Here is a 17,650-nt window from a genome sequence, read left to right as displayed (position 1 = left end):
CAGAGTGTGCGTCCTGCCTACTGTGGGGAGGAGAGACTGCGTCACTTCCGAGGGTCTCAGTCCTTTGCTCTATTCTGCTTTTGGTTCTTGTCCGGGACAGACATGCTTGCACGATGTTCCGTGACTGTGGATAATTCTGCTGTATTAAAGTGCTTTTAGCTTTTAGTAACTCTGCATGAGACTCTGATTTATGCACACCGACGCACAGGAGACAGGGGCTTATTTTTCTGACCGCTGCTGGATTCTGCTGTTTTGCTCAGAGCTTTGGAATGCGTTTGAAGGCCTGCTGCCATGGAAGCTCTCTGAGCTATAAATCACTTCAGAATGTGTTCCCTTTTTGTGCCAAATGCCCCTTCATCAAAGCTCTCCCTTCCGTGCTTCACCTTCACATAAGAGCAGGGTGATGCTGCTCACACCTTATCTGATGAGTTGTGGGTGTGATGATAGGATTTCACATACGGTGGTCAGTGTGCAGTGTGGAGGTTCTATCACAGATACAATTTTCATAGTAGTTTAACATAAGAATTTAAGAGCCTTCTGGATCAGGCCAATAGCCCCCCTAGTCCAGCATCCTGTTCCCACAGACAGTGGCCACCCACCTGCTTGTGGGGAAACCCAACAGCCAATCCCTCTGTCCAGAGAACTATTGTAGCTTTGGGAGGAAAATAGGGATCTCCTAATGATTCTCAGCACCCTTAACAAACTACAGTTTTCAGGATTATTTGGAGGAAGCCATGACAGTTTAAAGTGATATGATACTGTTTTTAATGTATAGTACATGTGGAGCCTATGTGATCATAGCAGTTACAAGTAGTTAGGCTAGTTGGAGGAAGATGTGAGGGATTTAACAAAGGCTTCAGCAACTTCCACAGAATATGCTCAGGATGGATTGCACCTTATAACCGCACCACACCCTCTTCCAGGTGTAATCCAATGGATCTCCCAAACCCTTCGCAACATATTTTGCTGGACCTTCCTTTCTAGGAGTGCAGGTATGGCTGAGATGTTCCCCCTGCTCCAACAATACTAATCACTCATGCAGATACTGGTCCATTATTGACTGGGAATCTTAAAACATTTACCAAACATATTTATTTGGAAATGAACATCCATCATCAACCTCATTTATATTTGGCTAAGCTTTGCCCTTCCTCCTCCTCCTCCTCCTCCTCTTCCTCCACCTCCAAATGTGGGAGGTGGGGAAAGTGAAACCATGAAAGGATTCATTGTGGTGGGATTCCCATTTATTGAGAGGGGGATCCAGGACTGGGCTGCTAGCTTCCCTAGATGGTATCCATCACACTGAGTGCTGTTGACTCTCCACTGTGCACTCACTGATCTCTGCTGGTTCTATAAGCGTCTACAGTGCTGGGCTTCGTGTGCACACTATATGCGCCAAAGTCTTCAGTGTCCCGGATGGTTTTTGTTTCAGGGATTTCATCAGTATAACTGTTCAACAGCACTTCCTCCGAGGGCCCAGTCACAATGATCTTAGGAATAAGCCTTTTCTTCTTGGCAAGTTTATCAGTAGATACTGCAAGGAAAGAAGGAAATATAAAAGTGCTGCTGGGGAATGGACCTTCCTAATATCAAAGGGATGCAGTAATAGTCTAAAATGGAATTTAGTATTTCATTTTCAAAAAGAGCTGCCAAGGCCAAAATCTGCAAGAAGACTCTGCTTCTGACATGAAACCTCCTCTTGGATCCTAAGTGTGAGAAGGCTAGTTGTGGACACTCAAGAGCTGCTATGTTTGTTCCCTCCAAGGCAGGAGCAGGTTAACTTGGAGTGATCCCACTCTCACCTGGCTTACTCACCTGGATCACTTTCAATGTAGGTCAATGAGGAAGTCAGAGAATGAGGAATATAATCAAGAGACTGGAAACACTTTCTTTGATGGTGTTCTGACTTCATGCTAGCGGTTTAAACAGTAAAACTTCTTGGCCCTTCCTTGGATACAGGGGGCTGCATGATGAGCTCTAGTTCTTCAAAATGTACCACTGCACCACTGCTACCAAGGCCTCAGGCAATTTAGTTTGCTTCAGTTCCAGCTGAAGAGTGACAATGACAATCCATATAACTGGAAGTGAGGTGATGCCCTAGTGATGGAGAATAATAGTTGCACCAGGACTGCAGAGCTGAAGGGAAATATGCTTTTGTCTCTGCCATCAGCCAGGGAACAAAGGGGAAGTGGCAGGCTACACCTCTGCCCTCCCAGGAAGATTGCCCCAGTAAGATGAAGATTGGGCCAGAGAAGGAGCAGCTGCAGAGTATCTTTGTGCTTCACCCCTCCCTCCTTCCCAGGAGGCTCCAACTGCATTTGCCCTTGGAATTAAGTAGGTAGCACTCTGTCCAACGGACAAAGTGCTGCTGGGTTGATGGGGGGGGGGGGAGGGCTGGGTATTACTGCACTCTACTGCAAACCGCCTTGAAAATCTTTCAGTAAAAAGCAGGGTATAAATCTTTTAAAGAAACAGTAACCATTTCTCATGGTTTTGGTTTTTTTTGTTTGGTTTTTTAAATACTGTTGCAGACTCCAAACCCTCGAGATAAGGTGGGTTAGAAAAAATACCCTTATAGCCTATGTTGCTAGATGCATGGCTTCACTAAGTACGTGTATACAGTGGTACCTCGGGTTACATATGCTTCAGGTTACATATGCTTCAAGTTACACACTCCGCTAACCCAGAAATAGTGCTTCAGGTTAAGAACTTTGCTTCAGGATAAGAATAGAAATTGGGCTCCGGCGGCACGGCAGCAGCAGGAGGCCCCATTAACTAAAGTGGTGCTTCAAGTTAAGAACAGTTTAAGAACGGACCTCTGGAATGAATTAAGTACTTAACCCAAGGTACCACTGTATCTACAAAGGACTACTGAGAACATGAGAATGAGATATGCCATTGCTGTCACTATGACCCACTGTTCTCCCTTCCTCACCTTCTACTTGCATAGGATGTGGCACAGGCTTCTTTGTTGGTTTACCCGATGTTGAAGGTTGAATGTTTCCATACATATGCTGGCTCTGTTCTTGGAAGCTGGGCTTGGGTTCTTTGACCTTGCTACCATCTATATTTTTATGAACATGAGCTGCTAAGGAAAAATACAAATATTAAGAATGGAAAAGGAGACAGGTGTAGCTCAATGGTAGAACCTATGCTTTGCATGCAGAAGGTCCCAGGTTTGGTTCCCGGCATCGCTAGGGAAATGTCCCCTGCCTGAAATCTTGGATTGTTTTTGACAGTTATAGACAATGCTGAGATATGTGGACCAATGGTCTGACTTGGGATAAAGCACGTTCCTACGAAATTTTTAAAAAACCCACCTAAATAGAACAAGCAATCTTTTATCTTGCCATTTGCTAGCTCTTTGCCAAAGACCAGCAGCCAATCAGAACATGAACACCTTACAAGATCAGACTGAGGGCCGTCAGTGATGATGGGAGTTGTAGTCCAGCAGCATCTAAAGGGTCACAGGTTCCCTGCTCTAACAACTGCACTGCCAGGCACTGGCTTAGATACTAAGGAACCCAAAAGCAAGCCATGAAGGGAACAGCCTTCCTCCCTTGTTGCTTCCCCCTAGGAAGACTCTCTCTGAATGTGGACACTCCATTTAGCTGTTGTGACTAATAGCCATTGATTGACTTCTCTTCCCCCACAGATCTATTTTAAATCTAATTGTCATTCATTTCCAGCAGATCTGCTCTGAAATCAAAGTAAGTTGTACACTTATTCCCCACCCCCTACAGTGTTTCAAGAGGGTTCTTTGTGCTACAGATATTATAGAGTGCTTACCCAATTGATGAAGAAGACAGAGAGAGATCCAGAAGAGGTTAAGGATCAATAACATGGGTGCTTCCAGGCTAAAACCTCCCCCAAATAACTGTGGTGCTAAACAGTTACAGAGGCATGCTACATAGATACAGTACTTAAAAAGAACAGGGGCATAGGCACTAGGACACAAATCTGCATGTCCTGATTTATGCATATATATGCAAATATAGGAATTACTAGAATTTCACAGAAGCCATGCTAATTAGTTTCCCACTCAGAAAACAAACATATCAAGCAAGACCGGCTGATCTGGTTCTACGAACATGACATTCTAAATGTCCTCATTGAACTTTAGCTTTGTTTGTTTTATGATAGTGCTGTTAATTTGTTTCCTATTTATTGGCCTTGTTTTTATGGATTCTGTAATTTATGTATATTGATATCTTTTTTCTGTAGATTTGAATTATTAGTTATTTAATTGTCTCACACTCTGATACTGAAATATCCAATGAAGAACAGAATGTAAATGCTTAGGTCACGTCCACACCATACATTTAAAGCAGCCTCCCCCAACAAATCCTGGGAACTGTAGTGTTTCCCTCACAGAGCAATAACTCATAGCAACCTTTACAAACTACAGTTCCCAGGATTCTTTGGAGGAAAGCTTGTGCTGTAAATGTAGGGTGTGTTAGAAATAAAAAAATAAAAATGAGAACTTGTGGGATGTTGGACTTTTTATCCTACCTAGTTAGTGGATGGGATTAGGGACAGAGAAAGGAGGTTGGGGAAGAGGCAGGCATTATCTGACTGACTGTTCTTTTGAACTAAGTGCCTGATTCTTGGCATATTTACTGAGAAGAAATTCCACCAGTTTCTGCAGTACTTGCTTCCAGGACTGAAGCCTGAAGATGGATGTACATGTGCAGCAGAATGAAGTGGTAATGAGGTAATAGAAGGGAATGTGCTACTTTTTGCTGCAGGTGGGGGAATCACATTTCTGAATGGTCCCTGACATTAAAAAAAATCTGTCCCTGCATATAAAAAATTGGCAGATCAGGAAGGAGATTGGGATAGAACCTTTCTCCTTGATGTGGTTGTGTACTTACTTGCAGAGGGGCTTTCAAAAATGTTATCTCCTACTTGCAGCCTGAAGTGGTACCATTCATTCTACCACCTCAGGTTCCTACCACCACATCCTGCTGCCTGTGTAGTGTCCAGGCTGCCTCAATCTCTCACCCACAATGGCATGCTCTCAAAACAAAAGGAGTAGCAACTCTCCTCCCCCACCCCACTTCATTTACAAGCCAAAGCCACTAGGCTGGTTTGACCTCATTCTGCTCATGCCAACTGTTACCTGGCACTAACCTGAACCCTTCTTGGACATCATTCTGTAAAGAGGAACAAGAACATTTTACCTCCTCCCACATCTTCATGTTTGCTGTGAGACCCCCCCATAGATGAGCCTACAGTCCTTGCTCCCCCGACATTGGCACTACTCCATCCTTGATTGCATTGTCTGGGTCCTTTTGTGACTCAGCACCAACCAGCGCCATCATCATCAAAGAAGCAGCACACCAGATGCACAGCAGGAGGGGGCTGATTCAGCTCAGGAAACGACTCCTGTGATATCCTCCTCAGGACCCTTTACCCGCGGCAATGTATGGGTGCTGTAAGAAAGTACAGGTTTCCCTCTTATTTTCTGCCCTCTTTTTCTTTTGGGCTAATTAATGTTTGGCATGTTTTCTCCCACCACCATTTTATATTATATCCTTCTCACCATATTCAAATGATTTTTTCCCTTACATCCTCAGACAAAACCATCTCAGGAGAGAGAAGTTAGAGTGAAGAGTAATAGATCTTGAGCCACTCTCATCATGGTTGGGAGGCATCTCCCATAGGCAAAACCTAAATCCCCTTCACTGCACTACACTGGCTCTAACTTTTCTAAAGTGCTCTGACCTATTTGGAATTTGCACTAGGATGGTTTGGATGTTGCAAGACTCTTGGTGATGACAGGTAAGTGCTATTGGGACAGAGTAAGGGGGCTCCCCTATTTTCCCATTGTGGGTGACCCTGAAGAACCCTCCAAAACTGTTTGTACCATTAAACAGGTCATTCTGCCAAGAAGCTTTTTCTAATATTTAGCTAGAGTGGTGGAAAACATGAGTCTGACCAAGCTGCAGGAGGCAGTGGAAGACAGGGGTGCCTGGCGTGCTCTGGTCCATGGGGTCACGAAGAGTCGGACACGACTAAACGACTAAACAACAACGATGGAAAACAAAAATGCTCCATCTATGGGCTAGCCCATGGGTAGGCAAACTAAGGCCCAATCGCCTTCTCAATCCAGCCCACGGATGGTCTGGGAATCAGCATGTTTACAGGAGTAGAATGTGTCCTTTTATTTAAAATGCATCTCTGGGTTATTTGTGGGGCATAGTCATTCGTTCATCCCCCCCCAAAAAAATAGTCTGGCCCCCCCACAAGGTCTGAGGGACAGTGGACTGGCTCCCGTCTGAAAAAGTTTGCTGTCCCCTGTGCTAGCCCTTCAAAAATTTGAAGATGGCCTCTGAATATTGCCTCTTAATTGTCTCTTCTCCAAGTTAAAGATAACCAACTCAACCTTTTCTCATCAGACTGGTTCTCCAGACACCTCACCATCTTTACTTCCTTCTCTAGAAATGTACCAGTTTATCAGTATCCTTCCTCCAAGTGAAAGTTGGCCATATTCTTCTTGAAAAGAAAGGTGGTCTTTAATTTCTAATATTAGTAGTAGTTGTTGTAAATTTGCATGGTGGTAGACATCCCTGTAGTTTGAGTCAAGCTGTCACACAGTAGAGGATCCCACCCAACCTCATCTGTTGAAGACCAGTGCTCTAGTCAACACAACACAACTTCATCTTCACCAGTCAGTAGAATGGGGATAATTTTGCTGCCGCTCACTTATGCTCCAAAGTTATGCTGCAGTTAGTGTCATACAACCAGCAGAAACATTCTCAAGTGGCAGACCAAGCACAATGTGCATGGTGCTGTGCTATGAACTGGCTCTATCCATGGCCAATGTGTATTTATTTGGAAAGCAATGGTGCCTGAACACTGAATTCGCTTCCTTTCTTCTCCTCTTCATTGTCTCTTCCTTTTGTATGTGTCAAATATTTGTTAGTTTGAAAGCCATTCTGGAGTAGGAACCAGTCTATTTTTTTTGTCCAGCCCTAAATACACTATTTTTATCCTAATTCTTCTATATACAGCCCTAAATACTTGATGATGATGGGAATCATCATCACCGTCAAATAATACGCAACAATAACAGCAATATGTAAAAAACAATCATATCGATATGCAAATAAGATTTATATCTGCTTCGTGCTTAAATTACTCCCAAGCTGTGCAAAAGCGCTTTCCCCCGCATCTCATCATCTTCGTTTTCTTTCTCCCTCGTTGCTATAGGAACCGCCACCTACGAGCCTTGTCTTGCTGGGCGGGCCCACGAGTGACTTTTTTAAAGTCTACGCATGCGCCAGCACGGACCCGGTGAGCGAGACTGAGGCGCGGTGAGAAAGATGATGGCGGTCGTGATAGACCGTCGTCTCGCGAGGCGTGGCTGAGATCGCGTTCGAGGCGACGCGGAAGAGGCTGGGGAGAGAACCCGGAAGTGGGCGAGGAGGGAGCCCGGAAGTTTTGGTCAGGGGAGTAGACAGAGGACTCAATTCAGAATGGACGGTAAGGCAGCTCTTTCCCCTTCTTCCTCGGGTGGGTGGGGGATGGAGCGATTTCACATTCAACCCTGATGCAGGGTGTGGGGACTGGAGCCTTGCCTACAGTGGGGTGGGGATAACTGGGAAGGTGAAAGAGGGGTGGGGTTCCTGGGGGTGGGGAAGTGTGTAACAATGAAGCCATCGAGACATGACTTTAGCATTCGCCCACCCAGCCCCCGGCCTTGACTCCCATAAAGAGTGTGTGTGTGTGTGTGTGTACACCCGATGTGCATGTGAGCTGGAGGTAAATTCTCTCGAGTTGTTTAGAAGGGATCTGGGGTGGGGATATCTCTCCAGGCTGCCTTCCTGCCTGCCTGTTAGAGTTGTTGACTTTTTCTCTCCCCTCCGCCCCCAGGCTCCTGCCTCACACACATTTGTCAGGCAAAGGTTCACCTGTTCAGTTTCTGGCACAAGTGCCTTCCTAGAAAAGGAAGTTGACAACCTTATTGCCCCCCTAAGACAAGGCAGTCAAGAAGCACACATGGGAGGAGGAGGGGAGGTTCTTTTTCTTCTTCCTTCAACTAAAGGCAAGTGGCTGCTTGACATGCAGGCAAAAATCTATCTGCTGTGTTTGGTATTTTGAAGGAATGCTTCCCCTTCCCCATCAAATTGTTCTGATTAAATGTCTGGGGTGTTTTTTTTTGCCTGCAGAGTGTGTTTAGGCTAACTTAATTTTAGTCATTTAGTACAACTTAGTACAATTCATGGATTGCATAGGTTGCCGAGTCTGACCACCCTGTCGTATGTCACAGGGTTGGACTAAATAGTGTATTGGATATGCCTTGTGATTTTGTGGGAGACAGAGTCAGATGTTTGGCTTTGATCTTTGATATAGCCCACTTTCATTACTCCTGCACTTCACTCACAAATGGCTAGGTAATCTGGATTGTGCGTTTTGTTTTAAATAAGTGGCACAGAGGTTCCTGCCTAAGGGCAGGGGGTCAGTCAGTGATTTTCTAACCCATACTAGAAAATATCTATTGGTATTATGATATGCCCCAAGGGATGGAGCCCTGTGGACAGAAATGTATGCCTGTGAGAGGCATGTTTGCATTGGCCAGAAACTGATCTTTTCATAATAATAATTTTAACAATATTTTTATTATGTGTACCCTGTCCATCTGACTGGGTTGTTCTAGCCACTCATCTGGCTGGCAGTCCTTTCAAGAGAATCATTTTTGCGAGCCATATAAGACTGTGTGTTTAGAGTCTTCAAAAGGGGATCCTTTAACAAGCAGTAATGTATTTTCCTCATTTCTTGTATGCCACTTCCTGTTCCTGGATGCCAGACAGGTGACACAGTGTATGAGCCAGTTACCTGGGTAGCATAGTGTTTGATCGATTTCCCCTCACCACAGAGTTAGAACAGGAGTCTCCAGCTAGCAGTTATCCTCCAGGCAGCTTGAGAGGCCAGAGTACAAAGGAAAATGATTGCCATGGTTAAAGTTGAGTGTTGAATTCTGGAGAGAGAAAGTGCTGTGGCACTTTGAAAGACTGGCTTACTAATATATTGTCACATGGTTAGTATATAGGCTATAAATGCATGACAGGTCAAGAAGTTGGGCTCCAAGGTGCAACGATTCCTCCTGTGGAACTGTGGGACTGGAAAAACATAATGATTTTTAGCAGCAAATGTAAAAAATGTAGGAGCTAGTTCATTGTATAGAGATGAATGTATTTCATATTCCTCATGTAAAGTTGCTAGAGACAAAGTGCTTAGCACAAAGGATATTTGTTGCTCTATGGAAAGGGTGTATTTAATGTACCCAGTTTGGACCTCTTTGGGCTAGAAGGAATGTTTGGGTTGGTGGAAATTTCAGTCAGTACCCTTCATTCTGAGACCTTTATTCTGAAACCCAACTATTGTCATCTTTCTCTTCACAGATACACTCTTCCAGTTAAAGGTGAGTGCTGGACACTATGAAATGCTGTTTCTTGTTGCCAGCTAGGGCTTAACTATTAACTATTCTGCAGCAAAGTATAGAAAAGGATGTAAATTTCTTTTTTTAAAATATACTGTACACAGTGCAGATGCTGAATTATTAAGAGAGAATTATTTATTTTGAAGATTAATACCTTGCCTTTCAAATGGATGGTCTGCAAGGAGGCTAACAGTCCTCAAGGCAGCTGTATGTGCAATTTGCTTTTAAAAAATCACCATTTAAAAAATGCACTTTTTTCATGGTGAATTTATGTAGGTGGCACCTAGGTTTCTGTCAGGAAGTGTTGTCTTTCTTGGACAGAGAATGCATCTCCTTTCTGGACTGGTAGGTTACTAGTTTGTAGTTGTGTATGAGACTCTGGGATGGGCAGCTCCTGGGGACCACTTTAGGTAGTGGAAGTTTCACTGACTCAGACTAGCTTTTCCCACAGCTCTCAATTGTGCATTCAATGCAGGTGGCTTCTATTCTGTCCTGTAAAATTTATTGATACTCTACAGTATGCCAAACCCTTGGTATTGCTTCTTTGTGGGCCTCAGATTTGTGGACTCTGAATATGCACACAACTTAAAAATTACTCAGGATGTATTGGTCTAAAGTAGGGAGACAATGGCCATTTCTACCTCTTGTTTCTGTACAAGAGCCCTCCTGGACCAGGCCAGATGACTCTGAGAAGCCCCCAAGTAGGACACGAACACAATGACACTCTCATCTTCATGATCCACAGTAATAGTTATTCACTGGAAGTGATATAACCCTCATGACTAGTAGCCATTGTTATCCGTTTCTCCATGAATTTGTCAAATCATCTTTTAAAGTCATCCAAGTTGGTGGCCAGTACAATCTCTTGTGGTAGCCAGTTCTATAGATGAACTGTGTGATGTGTGAATATCCACCCCCCTTTCATCTGCTTTAAATTTTCCACATTTCAGATTCTTTGGCTGACCCTGGGTCTAGTATTGTGAGAGGAACAGAAGAAAAACATGATCTTCTTTTCCCACCTCTTACATACATAATTTTACAAGCCTTTGCCATATTTTCCCCACAGCCCTTTACTGGTCTTTTTTGTAAACTAGAACACCCCAAATATTATAACCTTTCATCATAGGGGAGTTACTTTAGCCACATATGGCTTGTCTTTTCTTCATCTTTTGAGGTCTTGCACATAGTTTTTGAGATATGGTGACTAGAAATGTACAAATGGCAAGTTCTTCCCTGTGGATATCTCCTCCTCTGGAGATGTTTTTCTGCCTGCCTGCCTACCTACTGAGCATCTCATTCTCTCTAGTTTACAGCCAAGCAGCTGGAGAAGCTTGCCAAGAAAGCAGAAAAGGACTCCAAAACCGAGCAAGCCAAAGTCAAGAAGGTAATGGAAACGAATGCTGGTGATGAGAGTAACTGCCAGATGTACCTGGAAGGCTGACTGCTTCTCCAATCAGGAACTCCGATAGCAGCATTGCTGCTCTCTCTAAGCCTCTTTGCTTACACACTGTGGTTCCCCATTTGAACATCGGGAACCAGTGCCCCTCCAGATCTTGTTCAATTCTAACTCTTATCAGCCCCAGTCAGTATGGCCAGTGGTTCGGGATGATGGGAGTTGGGTCCAACAACATCTGGAGTGCCACAGATTCCGTATCCTTGTTTTAATTGTTTTTGTGTTAAGGCTCTGTGTTTCCTGTGTCTCTCTGCTCAGTGCAAAGTTTTGGCTCCCTTAGCTTCTCCTTTCTATGCCCATCCTCTCTGTCTTTTGCTGCATTCCATTTCTGGCAGAGCCTCACCTTCCCCCATAACTGATCTACTTGTCTGTCTCTGTCTTTAGTAGCTCCATTCCTGAACATGTTTGTCCATTTTCTTGCTTTTTTCCTTCACTCCTGATTTCTTTGTCTAGTGCAGATTGTAAGTAAGGACCTTTCTACATTGTGGGCACTACATTGTTGCACCACTAAAAATGGAGAGGCATGGGGCAGTCCTTATTTAGGGAAAAGGTGGGCCTAGCAAGTCTGTGCCATGTATAGAATTCTTGATGTTGGGAGACACTGTTTGAAGGCCACCTTCTTGTTTTGGCCAAGCCATGCATATACGTTGTCAGGTGTGGGGCAGGTAAAGATGCAGCTGGCTTGAAAGGTTTTCTAGCTGATTGGCAGGATGTTTAGAGCCCCATGCAAGTGCTCTGATTCTGGTGAATTCACCCTGAGCATCTCCCCATTTTTCTTCTGCTCCAGGCCCTTCAACAGAAGAATGTGGAATGTGCCCGTGTCTATGCAGAGAATGCCATTCGGAAGAAGAACGAAGGCTTGAACTGGCTCCGTATGGCTTCTCGAGTGGATGCGGTGGCCTCTAAGGTCCAGACAGCAGTGACTATGAAGGGGGTAAGAAGATGCACTTTGGCGCTGGTGTTGAGTATCCACAGTCTAACCTGGTAGATACTTCCTCTTCCCTGCTGCTAAAGGCTACAAGGACTTGCCTTTCACATTGGCCATGTTTGCACATAATGTTTACCAACATGGTGTGCAGCTTCATGACACCCAGTGAAAATCCCCTACTTTGTGCTCACCAAGGTCTCCTGCCCCTCTCATTGCTTTTTAAAAAATCACGTTTTTACCATAGGCATTGCTGGGCAAGTGGGTTGATTTACATTGAGATGATTTAAATCACAGCCATTTTGTGGTGGTGCCTATGCCAGTTTCTCATATTTCCATAACCTTCCCCCACTCCAGTCCATCTGAAAAAGTCCACACTTCACCATTCGTCAATAACAAACTATGGCTTACTGGGAACGAGCAACAGACTGATGCACTCTCTCAGTCGCAACTGCTTCACCCCTCCCTAGCAAGAAACAACACTGAGCTGGCTGCTGTGTGGTTTAACGTTCAAGCCAGTGCTTATGTCTTGTTTCTCTCCAAACACACCATGACTGGTAAGCCAAGAGCAAACCTCAGCTTCCACATGTGATTTATCTGGCGAGAAACAAATCACCAGCACCGCTTAGTATGTAACACTAAGCCAGCCGCTCCATGGTTCTGTAAAGGGGGCACAGGGAAGGAACTGGGCAGGATGACTGAGCAGCACACAGAGTAATTTATTATTTCAGGCTATGGTGTACCATTACATGAAAACTGAGCTACAGTTGGACCGACAGCCACCGATCCAGCCAGGTGTTGTCTGTCTTGGTTAGCAACAGATTTCTAAGATCTCTGGGAGAGTACTTTTCCAGCCTTACTGCCCGAGATCCAATCTGCAATTTAATCCATAATATTAGGCATATTGTTATCGGCAAACATGCTCATTTAACCCCTGGATTGCTGACTCTTCCTTATCCCATATTGGTATGTGAGCAGAACTGGTCAGTCTGGTTTGCTCCATTGGAGCCCTGTGGGCTACTTTGGGGCCAAAAAATGTTCCTCTTACCCACTCTGCCCCTTTCCACTCTGCCCATTTTTTTCTCTGCTGCTCTCTATTGCCCTCAGCATCTCAGTCCTGGCCCCTCTTGACTTTTAGACCTTGAGTCTGGGCTTCCAAGACTGAAAGTGATGAAACAGCCATTAAGGTCTGTCAGCTGAGGACCGTCTTGGTTGTGACTTGCGCTTCTGAAACCCTCATTCCCTGCTCATTTGACACTTTCTGCCCCCTGGCCTTTCCTGTCATTGTTGCTCTGAGGGACATAACTCTTAAATCAGTGGTGGAGAACCTCCAGCCTGTGAACCTAGTTAGACCTACCAGCCCTGCCCATTTGGCTAATGGAGGTCACTTCAGCCAAGCCATGCCCATCTGCTCTGGAGCAGGTAAAGAGGCAGTGCAGCTGAAATGAAAGCGGGTTTGCAGGCACTGCTGAGCAGTCCTCTGCACCACATTTTGCAAAGGCTGTTGATCAGCTGGTTGATGGCACTTGCAAAATACAGGGCGGTGCTTTGGCCTGCACAGTTTGATTTTAAACTGTACAGGCAGAACAGGCCACCTGACATCATTGTGATGCCAGGTGATTGACAACCCACCTGTCAAATTTGGCTCATGGGGTGGGAGAAGGGGAGAATGCATCTTGTGGACCAGATTCAGTTTCCCACACTTTATTTAAGTCCTCTTCATGTCCTGGCTCCAGCCCTCTGGGCAATTCTCTGAGGGGCTTCTGCTTCCTTAATGCATGAGACATTTTCTGACTCTCTACTGCAGGTGACTAAGAACATGGCCCAGGTGACGAAGGCCTTGGACAAAGCACTCAGCTCTATGGACTTGCAGAAGGTCTCCGCTGTGATGGACAAGTTTGAGCAGCAGGTCCAGAACTTGGATGTTCACACTTCGGTAAGGGCTGTTTGCTGTCCAGCTAGAACAAGGCATCTGTGCTGTAATGCTATGGGTGGTGGGATGCAAGACACCTTAAAACTCCTTCTTCCAGTAAACCTGTTCTGTCCCCATCCCCCCCTGTTTGCCTATGAATCCTTCTCCTTCCATCTACCCCCTCACTGCCAGATATGGTGAAGTTCTGTTGAAGTTCAGACTTCTGCTGTAGGAAGTGTGTAAAACACTCTTTTTTAGCAGTATATATGCTCTGGTCTGGAGTTTGGAATGTAGGAAGCTGCCTTATACTGAGTCAGACCACTGGTCCATCTATCTCAGTATTGTCTACACTGACTAGCAGCAGCTCTCCAGGGGTTTCAGACAGGGAGCCTCTCCCAGCCCTACCTGGAGTTGTTGGGGATTGAACCTGGGCCCTTCTACATGCAAATCAGATGTTTTACTGATGAACTATGGCCTTGGATGTGGGCTAGGGCAGGAGGAAGGCACAGAATGTAAATGAACAGCCCTTTTCATGTATGCAGTGTGTTGGGTCTGCTAGCCCACTGTTTGGTTGTGCACAACTCTACCCTTCCTGTGTAGAGGAAGTGATTGTGTGTGTGTTTCCCCTGCTCTCAATGCAAGCTTCTTGTAGAAGGTACATGCGGTCCTTACTACTGCTGTCGCCCTTCTACAAATTCCAGTAGGAATGGGGAGAGAGCCCCCTTCATTTTCTGTCCACAAACTGCAAGGGGAAAAGGAAAAGATTGGTGGGCTTATTGGTGGACGGCAGTAGCACCTTCCCTTTTTTATTCATATGTAATTTTTATTTATCTCGAGAAAACAAATAGAGAAACTTCAAGTAAACATCATAGAATCCAGCTGCAGATTATACAATACTTAGTACTGACTAGCTCACAGCAAATAATTAAATTATCTTGGCAGAAATGTGTAAAAAGTAACAATAGGAAGGAATGGCAGACAAATTGAGGGAAGTCAAAAAAGAGAAGTAAGATGTAATTAAGATGTATGGAATGTATAAATTTGTTTTTGTATTTGAAAACTAATAAAAATATAATATATAAAAATAATAATTAAATTATATTGAAAGAGTCATTAACAGTTGTGTGTGATAACTAGGCATCAGCGGAGCCCCTCCAAAGCGATGTGTGGATATTGGGAGGGCCTGAGAATTTTAAGTCCATATTGATAAAGAGGAAAAAATAAGAACCGCAATTTTTCAAACTGATCTTTCCTCACTTCACTTCTTGCCACTTGTCTGTGTGGTGTAAGATGTTCAGACAGGACTATCTTCCAGACAATGTTGAACCATGCCTCTGTCATTATACATTACTTCCAATGTTGAGCAATGAACATCTGAGCCACCACCAGATGTTCATCAGTGGGGGACAGTAGTAGCACCTTCCTGCTGCAGGGAGATCTGGAAGGGGATGTTTTGTGCTGGACACATGTGGGGGACAGCAGGAGGAATAATTTCCACTGAGAAGCAGGCCTGTTTGTTGGGACTGTACCCATTTGCTTCTGTAGCTTTGGGGACATATTCTTGTGTTCTGTTTCCTCCCTCCTTGCTAATGATCTGTTTTGTGGTCCCCACAGGTGATGGAAGACTCCATGAGCTCAGCTACTACATTGACCACACCCCAGGAGCAAGTTGACAGTCTGATAGTACAAATTGCTGAGGAGAACGGCCTGGAAGTCATGGATCAGCTGAACCAGCTGCCTGAGGGGGCCTCGGCGGTGGGAGAGAGCTCTGTGCGTTCCCAGGAGGACCAGCTATCGCGAAGGTTCGTTGACACCCAAACATGCCCATAATCATTTTGTAGGATTCAAATTCCTGCTTCTCGGCCAACAACAGAGACCCAGGCTGGAAGCTTTTAAAATATCTATAGGTTGCCATATTCTGGTAGCAAGTAGCATCACTCTTCTCTCCCCAAAACAGCACTACCCATCCATGGTATCAGCTGGTTTTGGGGAGCCAAGAGGTTTTCAAAAGTATTTTTAAAAAACTATATAAAATAAATGTTAAATGCAAAATTAAAGAAAGAAAGAAAGAAAGAAAGAAAGAAAGAAAGAAAGCTTAAGGGCAAACAACCCTAAGGGACAGTCTCCAGAAATAGCCTGACAAGCACTGAGCATGATTCTGGGCTGCAGAAGCTTCCCTGATGTGGCAAGAGGGGAAAGAAGACAACACTGAACAAGAGCTGTAATACATTTTTGCAATTCCCCATGGTCAAAACTAAAAAGCCAGCTCTTTTCTGTACCTTAAAAAAAGCCTTCTTTTTAAATTTTCGATTTCTCCTGTGTTCCTGTCCAGGTTGGCTGCCCTGCGGAATTAACCCTCTCTACTCCCCCTAATGGACTGTTGCTTCTGCCTTGTTCAACTATGATTTGTGGACTTCCTGCGGGAGGCCCCTGGCCACCCTGTCCTATGGTGATCGGAAGGAAGAATGGTCCCTCGACTCCTCCAGGCCTGCTGCGTTCAGCAATGGACTTTAAATCCTCTCATAGTGATGGCAATTTACTCTCTAAAGATAGTGGCAGCAGCAAGCACCTGTGCATGAACTTGCCTAGGCTTGGCTGGGATGGCGTGATTGGGAGGCAAATTTATTGGTATAGTTCTCCTCCCCCCCCCAACCCCCCCACCAACTTCTTTTTTCAGCCCACACTTCCCATCATCCTCTTGTGCCTGAAAGTCACTGGATGAAAGGAACAAGAGCATATAGCTCTTAGAAATGATTCAGGCAGAGCCCTTGCAAGACTTAAAACCTTTATATCTGGAACCTGTGTCTGGTGTGTGGAGGCAGGTGTGCTGTTTGTTTCTCCTAATATCAGTCACTTCCTTGGCTTAAGGCAGCCTCCCTGCCCTGCCCTCCAGATCTTTGGACTACAACTCCCATAAACCCCAGCTTCTACATCTGATGGGAGTTGTGGTCAAAAGCATCTGGAGAGCACTAAGTCAGGGAAGGCTTTTTTAGGGGATGACTTGTGGAAATTGGAATTGGAATTGTGCTACAAAGTGAGCTTGTCGAGAGAATGGATGTGTACCTTTCTCCCCTCCCCCGCCTGTCTATTTACACACCATTTTGGATTTACACACCATTAAGTGACCTTTGAAACTAATGTTCCTTTATTTTCTCCCTCCATTACACATAGAGAGAGATAGATTCATTTGCTGATTCTACACCCTCTGATTCTTCTGCCGGCCCTCTTAAGAACTCTTTGCTTGTGTTCTGCATTTCAGTTCACCCTTGTCCAACATGTACCTTTCCTCAAACTTCTGGAAGGGGAACCCTCATGTACAGAGATGCTTGGGTCTTTCCCCCTGATTTGTCATATTGGAGAAGTTTGCCTCTTGGTTCCAGAGCAGCACTTCCCCCTGCGCTGTCACTCTCTTTTCCTCCCCTTTCAACAAGACTTGGGACCTCCTAATACTCTGGGTGGAAATGGTGGGGCTTAGCAGGATTAGGTTCTTGTCTTCAATGGTGTTGCTTTGATCTTTCTGCCAGAGCCGATGTCAAGAGAGCAAGAACCTCTTTGGTCTCCTGTAAGAAACCACGCTGTTCCACTTTGCTGCTGGTATTTAAAATGAGGTCTCTCTCCTCCCGCCATTCTGTCTCTGAAGGGCTTGGCCTTTATGCTTGTGCTGTTCCTGTTCTTCTAAGCCGCACTTTGTGGGGTGGGGTGTGGGAACAGAGGGCGTGTTTTCATTGTGAAAGGCTTGTTGGAAAGGGGTTATGGAGTGCCACATCCTCCCAGCTCCTTCTTGGGAAAAACACTGCTCTGTTTTGCCTTCCTCCACCTCTAGTTAAAAAAAAAAATTAAAGCGTATGCTGTTGTTTCTTTAATGCTGTTTTAAATAAATTACTCTCCGGAAATCGGGGTGTATGGGGTTTTAGC

General features: G+C 44.9%; 2 protein-coding genes across 5 annotated transcripts; one reads left to right on the top strand and one right to left on the bottom strand.

The window, feature by feature from the left end:
- Positions 1 to 1,226: 1,226 nt before the first annotated feature.
- SPATA33 (spermatogenesis associated 33) lies at positions 1,227 to 5,291 on the bottom strand. Of its 4 annotated transcripts, none has more exons than XM_081017891.1 (3): positions 5,134 to 5,291; positions 2,936 to 3,085; positions 1,227 to 1,534 (listed from the first exon to the last, which is right to left on the bottom strand). In XM_081017891.1, the coding sequence occupies exons 1-3, from the start codon at positions 5,153 to 5,155 to the stop codon at positions 1,332 to 1,334; spliced, it is 375 nt and encodes a 124-aa protein (XP_080874017.1). In that variant the 5' UTR covers positions 5,156 to 5,291; the 3' UTR covers positions 1,227 to 1,331. The 4 variants fall into 4 exon arrangements, with proteins under 4 accessions (XP_080874017.1, XP_080874015.1, XP_080874014.1 ...); XM_081017889.1 differs by having other exon boundaries at positions 5,123 to 5,261; XM_081017888.1 differs by having other exon boundaries at positions 2,936 to 3,088; positions 5,123 to 5,260.
- A 52-nt stretch (positions 5,292 to 5,343) lies between these two features.
- CHMP1A (charged multivesicular body protein 1A) lies at positions 5,344 to 17,598 on the top strand. The gene is made up of 9 exons (XM_081017873.1): positions 5,344 to 5,426; positions 5,580 to 5,784; positions 7,216 to 7,488; positions 9,408 to 9,427; positions 10,752 to 10,829; positions 11,686 to 11,832; positions 13,631 to 13,759; positions 15,350 to 15,537; positions 16,068 to 17,598. The coding sequence occupies exons 3-9, from the start codon at positions 7,482 to 7,484 to the stop codon at positions 16,087 to 16,089; spliced, it is 591 nt and encodes a 196-aa protein (XP_080873999.1). The 5' UTR covers positions 5,344 to 5,426; positions 5,580 to 5,784; positions 7,216 to 7,481; the 3' UTR covers positions 16,090 to 17,598.
- The last annotated feature ends 52 nt before the right edge of the window (positions 17,599 to 17,650 follow it).

Source organism: Podarcis pityusensis (genome assembly GCF_964106645.2).
Source record: "Podarcis pityusensis genome assembly, chromosome: 8".
Classification (NCBI taxonomy): Eukaryota; Metazoa; Chordata; class Lepidosauria; order Squamata; family Lacertidae; genus Podarcis; species Podarcis pityusensis.
This window is presented reverse-complemented; position numbering and strand designations above follow the sequence as displayed.

Excerpts from the sequence above, each read along its gene's own strand:
- SPATA33 (XM_081017888.1), bottom strand. The coding sequence starts at position 5,201 with ATGAAGATGTGGGAGGAGGTAAAATGTTCTTGTTCCTCTTTACAGAAT. Across the intron at positions 3,089-5,122 it reads AGGGTTCAGGTTAGTGCCAG|CAGCTCATGTTCATAAAAAT; the intron begins GTAACAGTTGGC and ends ATTTTTCCTTAG. Across the intron at positions 1,535-2,935 it reads ACATCCTATGCAAGTAGAAG|TATCTACTGATAAACTTGCC; the intron begins GTGAGGAAGGGA and ends CTTTCCTTGCAG.
- CHMP1A (XM_081017873.1), top strand. Across the intron at positions 11,833-13,630 it reads CAGCAGTGACTATGAAGGGG|GTGACTAAGAACATGGCCCA; the intron begins GTAAGAAGATGC and ends TCTCTACTGCAG. Across the intron at positions 15,538-16,067 it reads GAGGACCAGCTATCGCGAAG|GTTGGCTGCCCTGCGGAATT; the intron begins GTTCGTTGACAC and ends GTTCCTGTCCAG.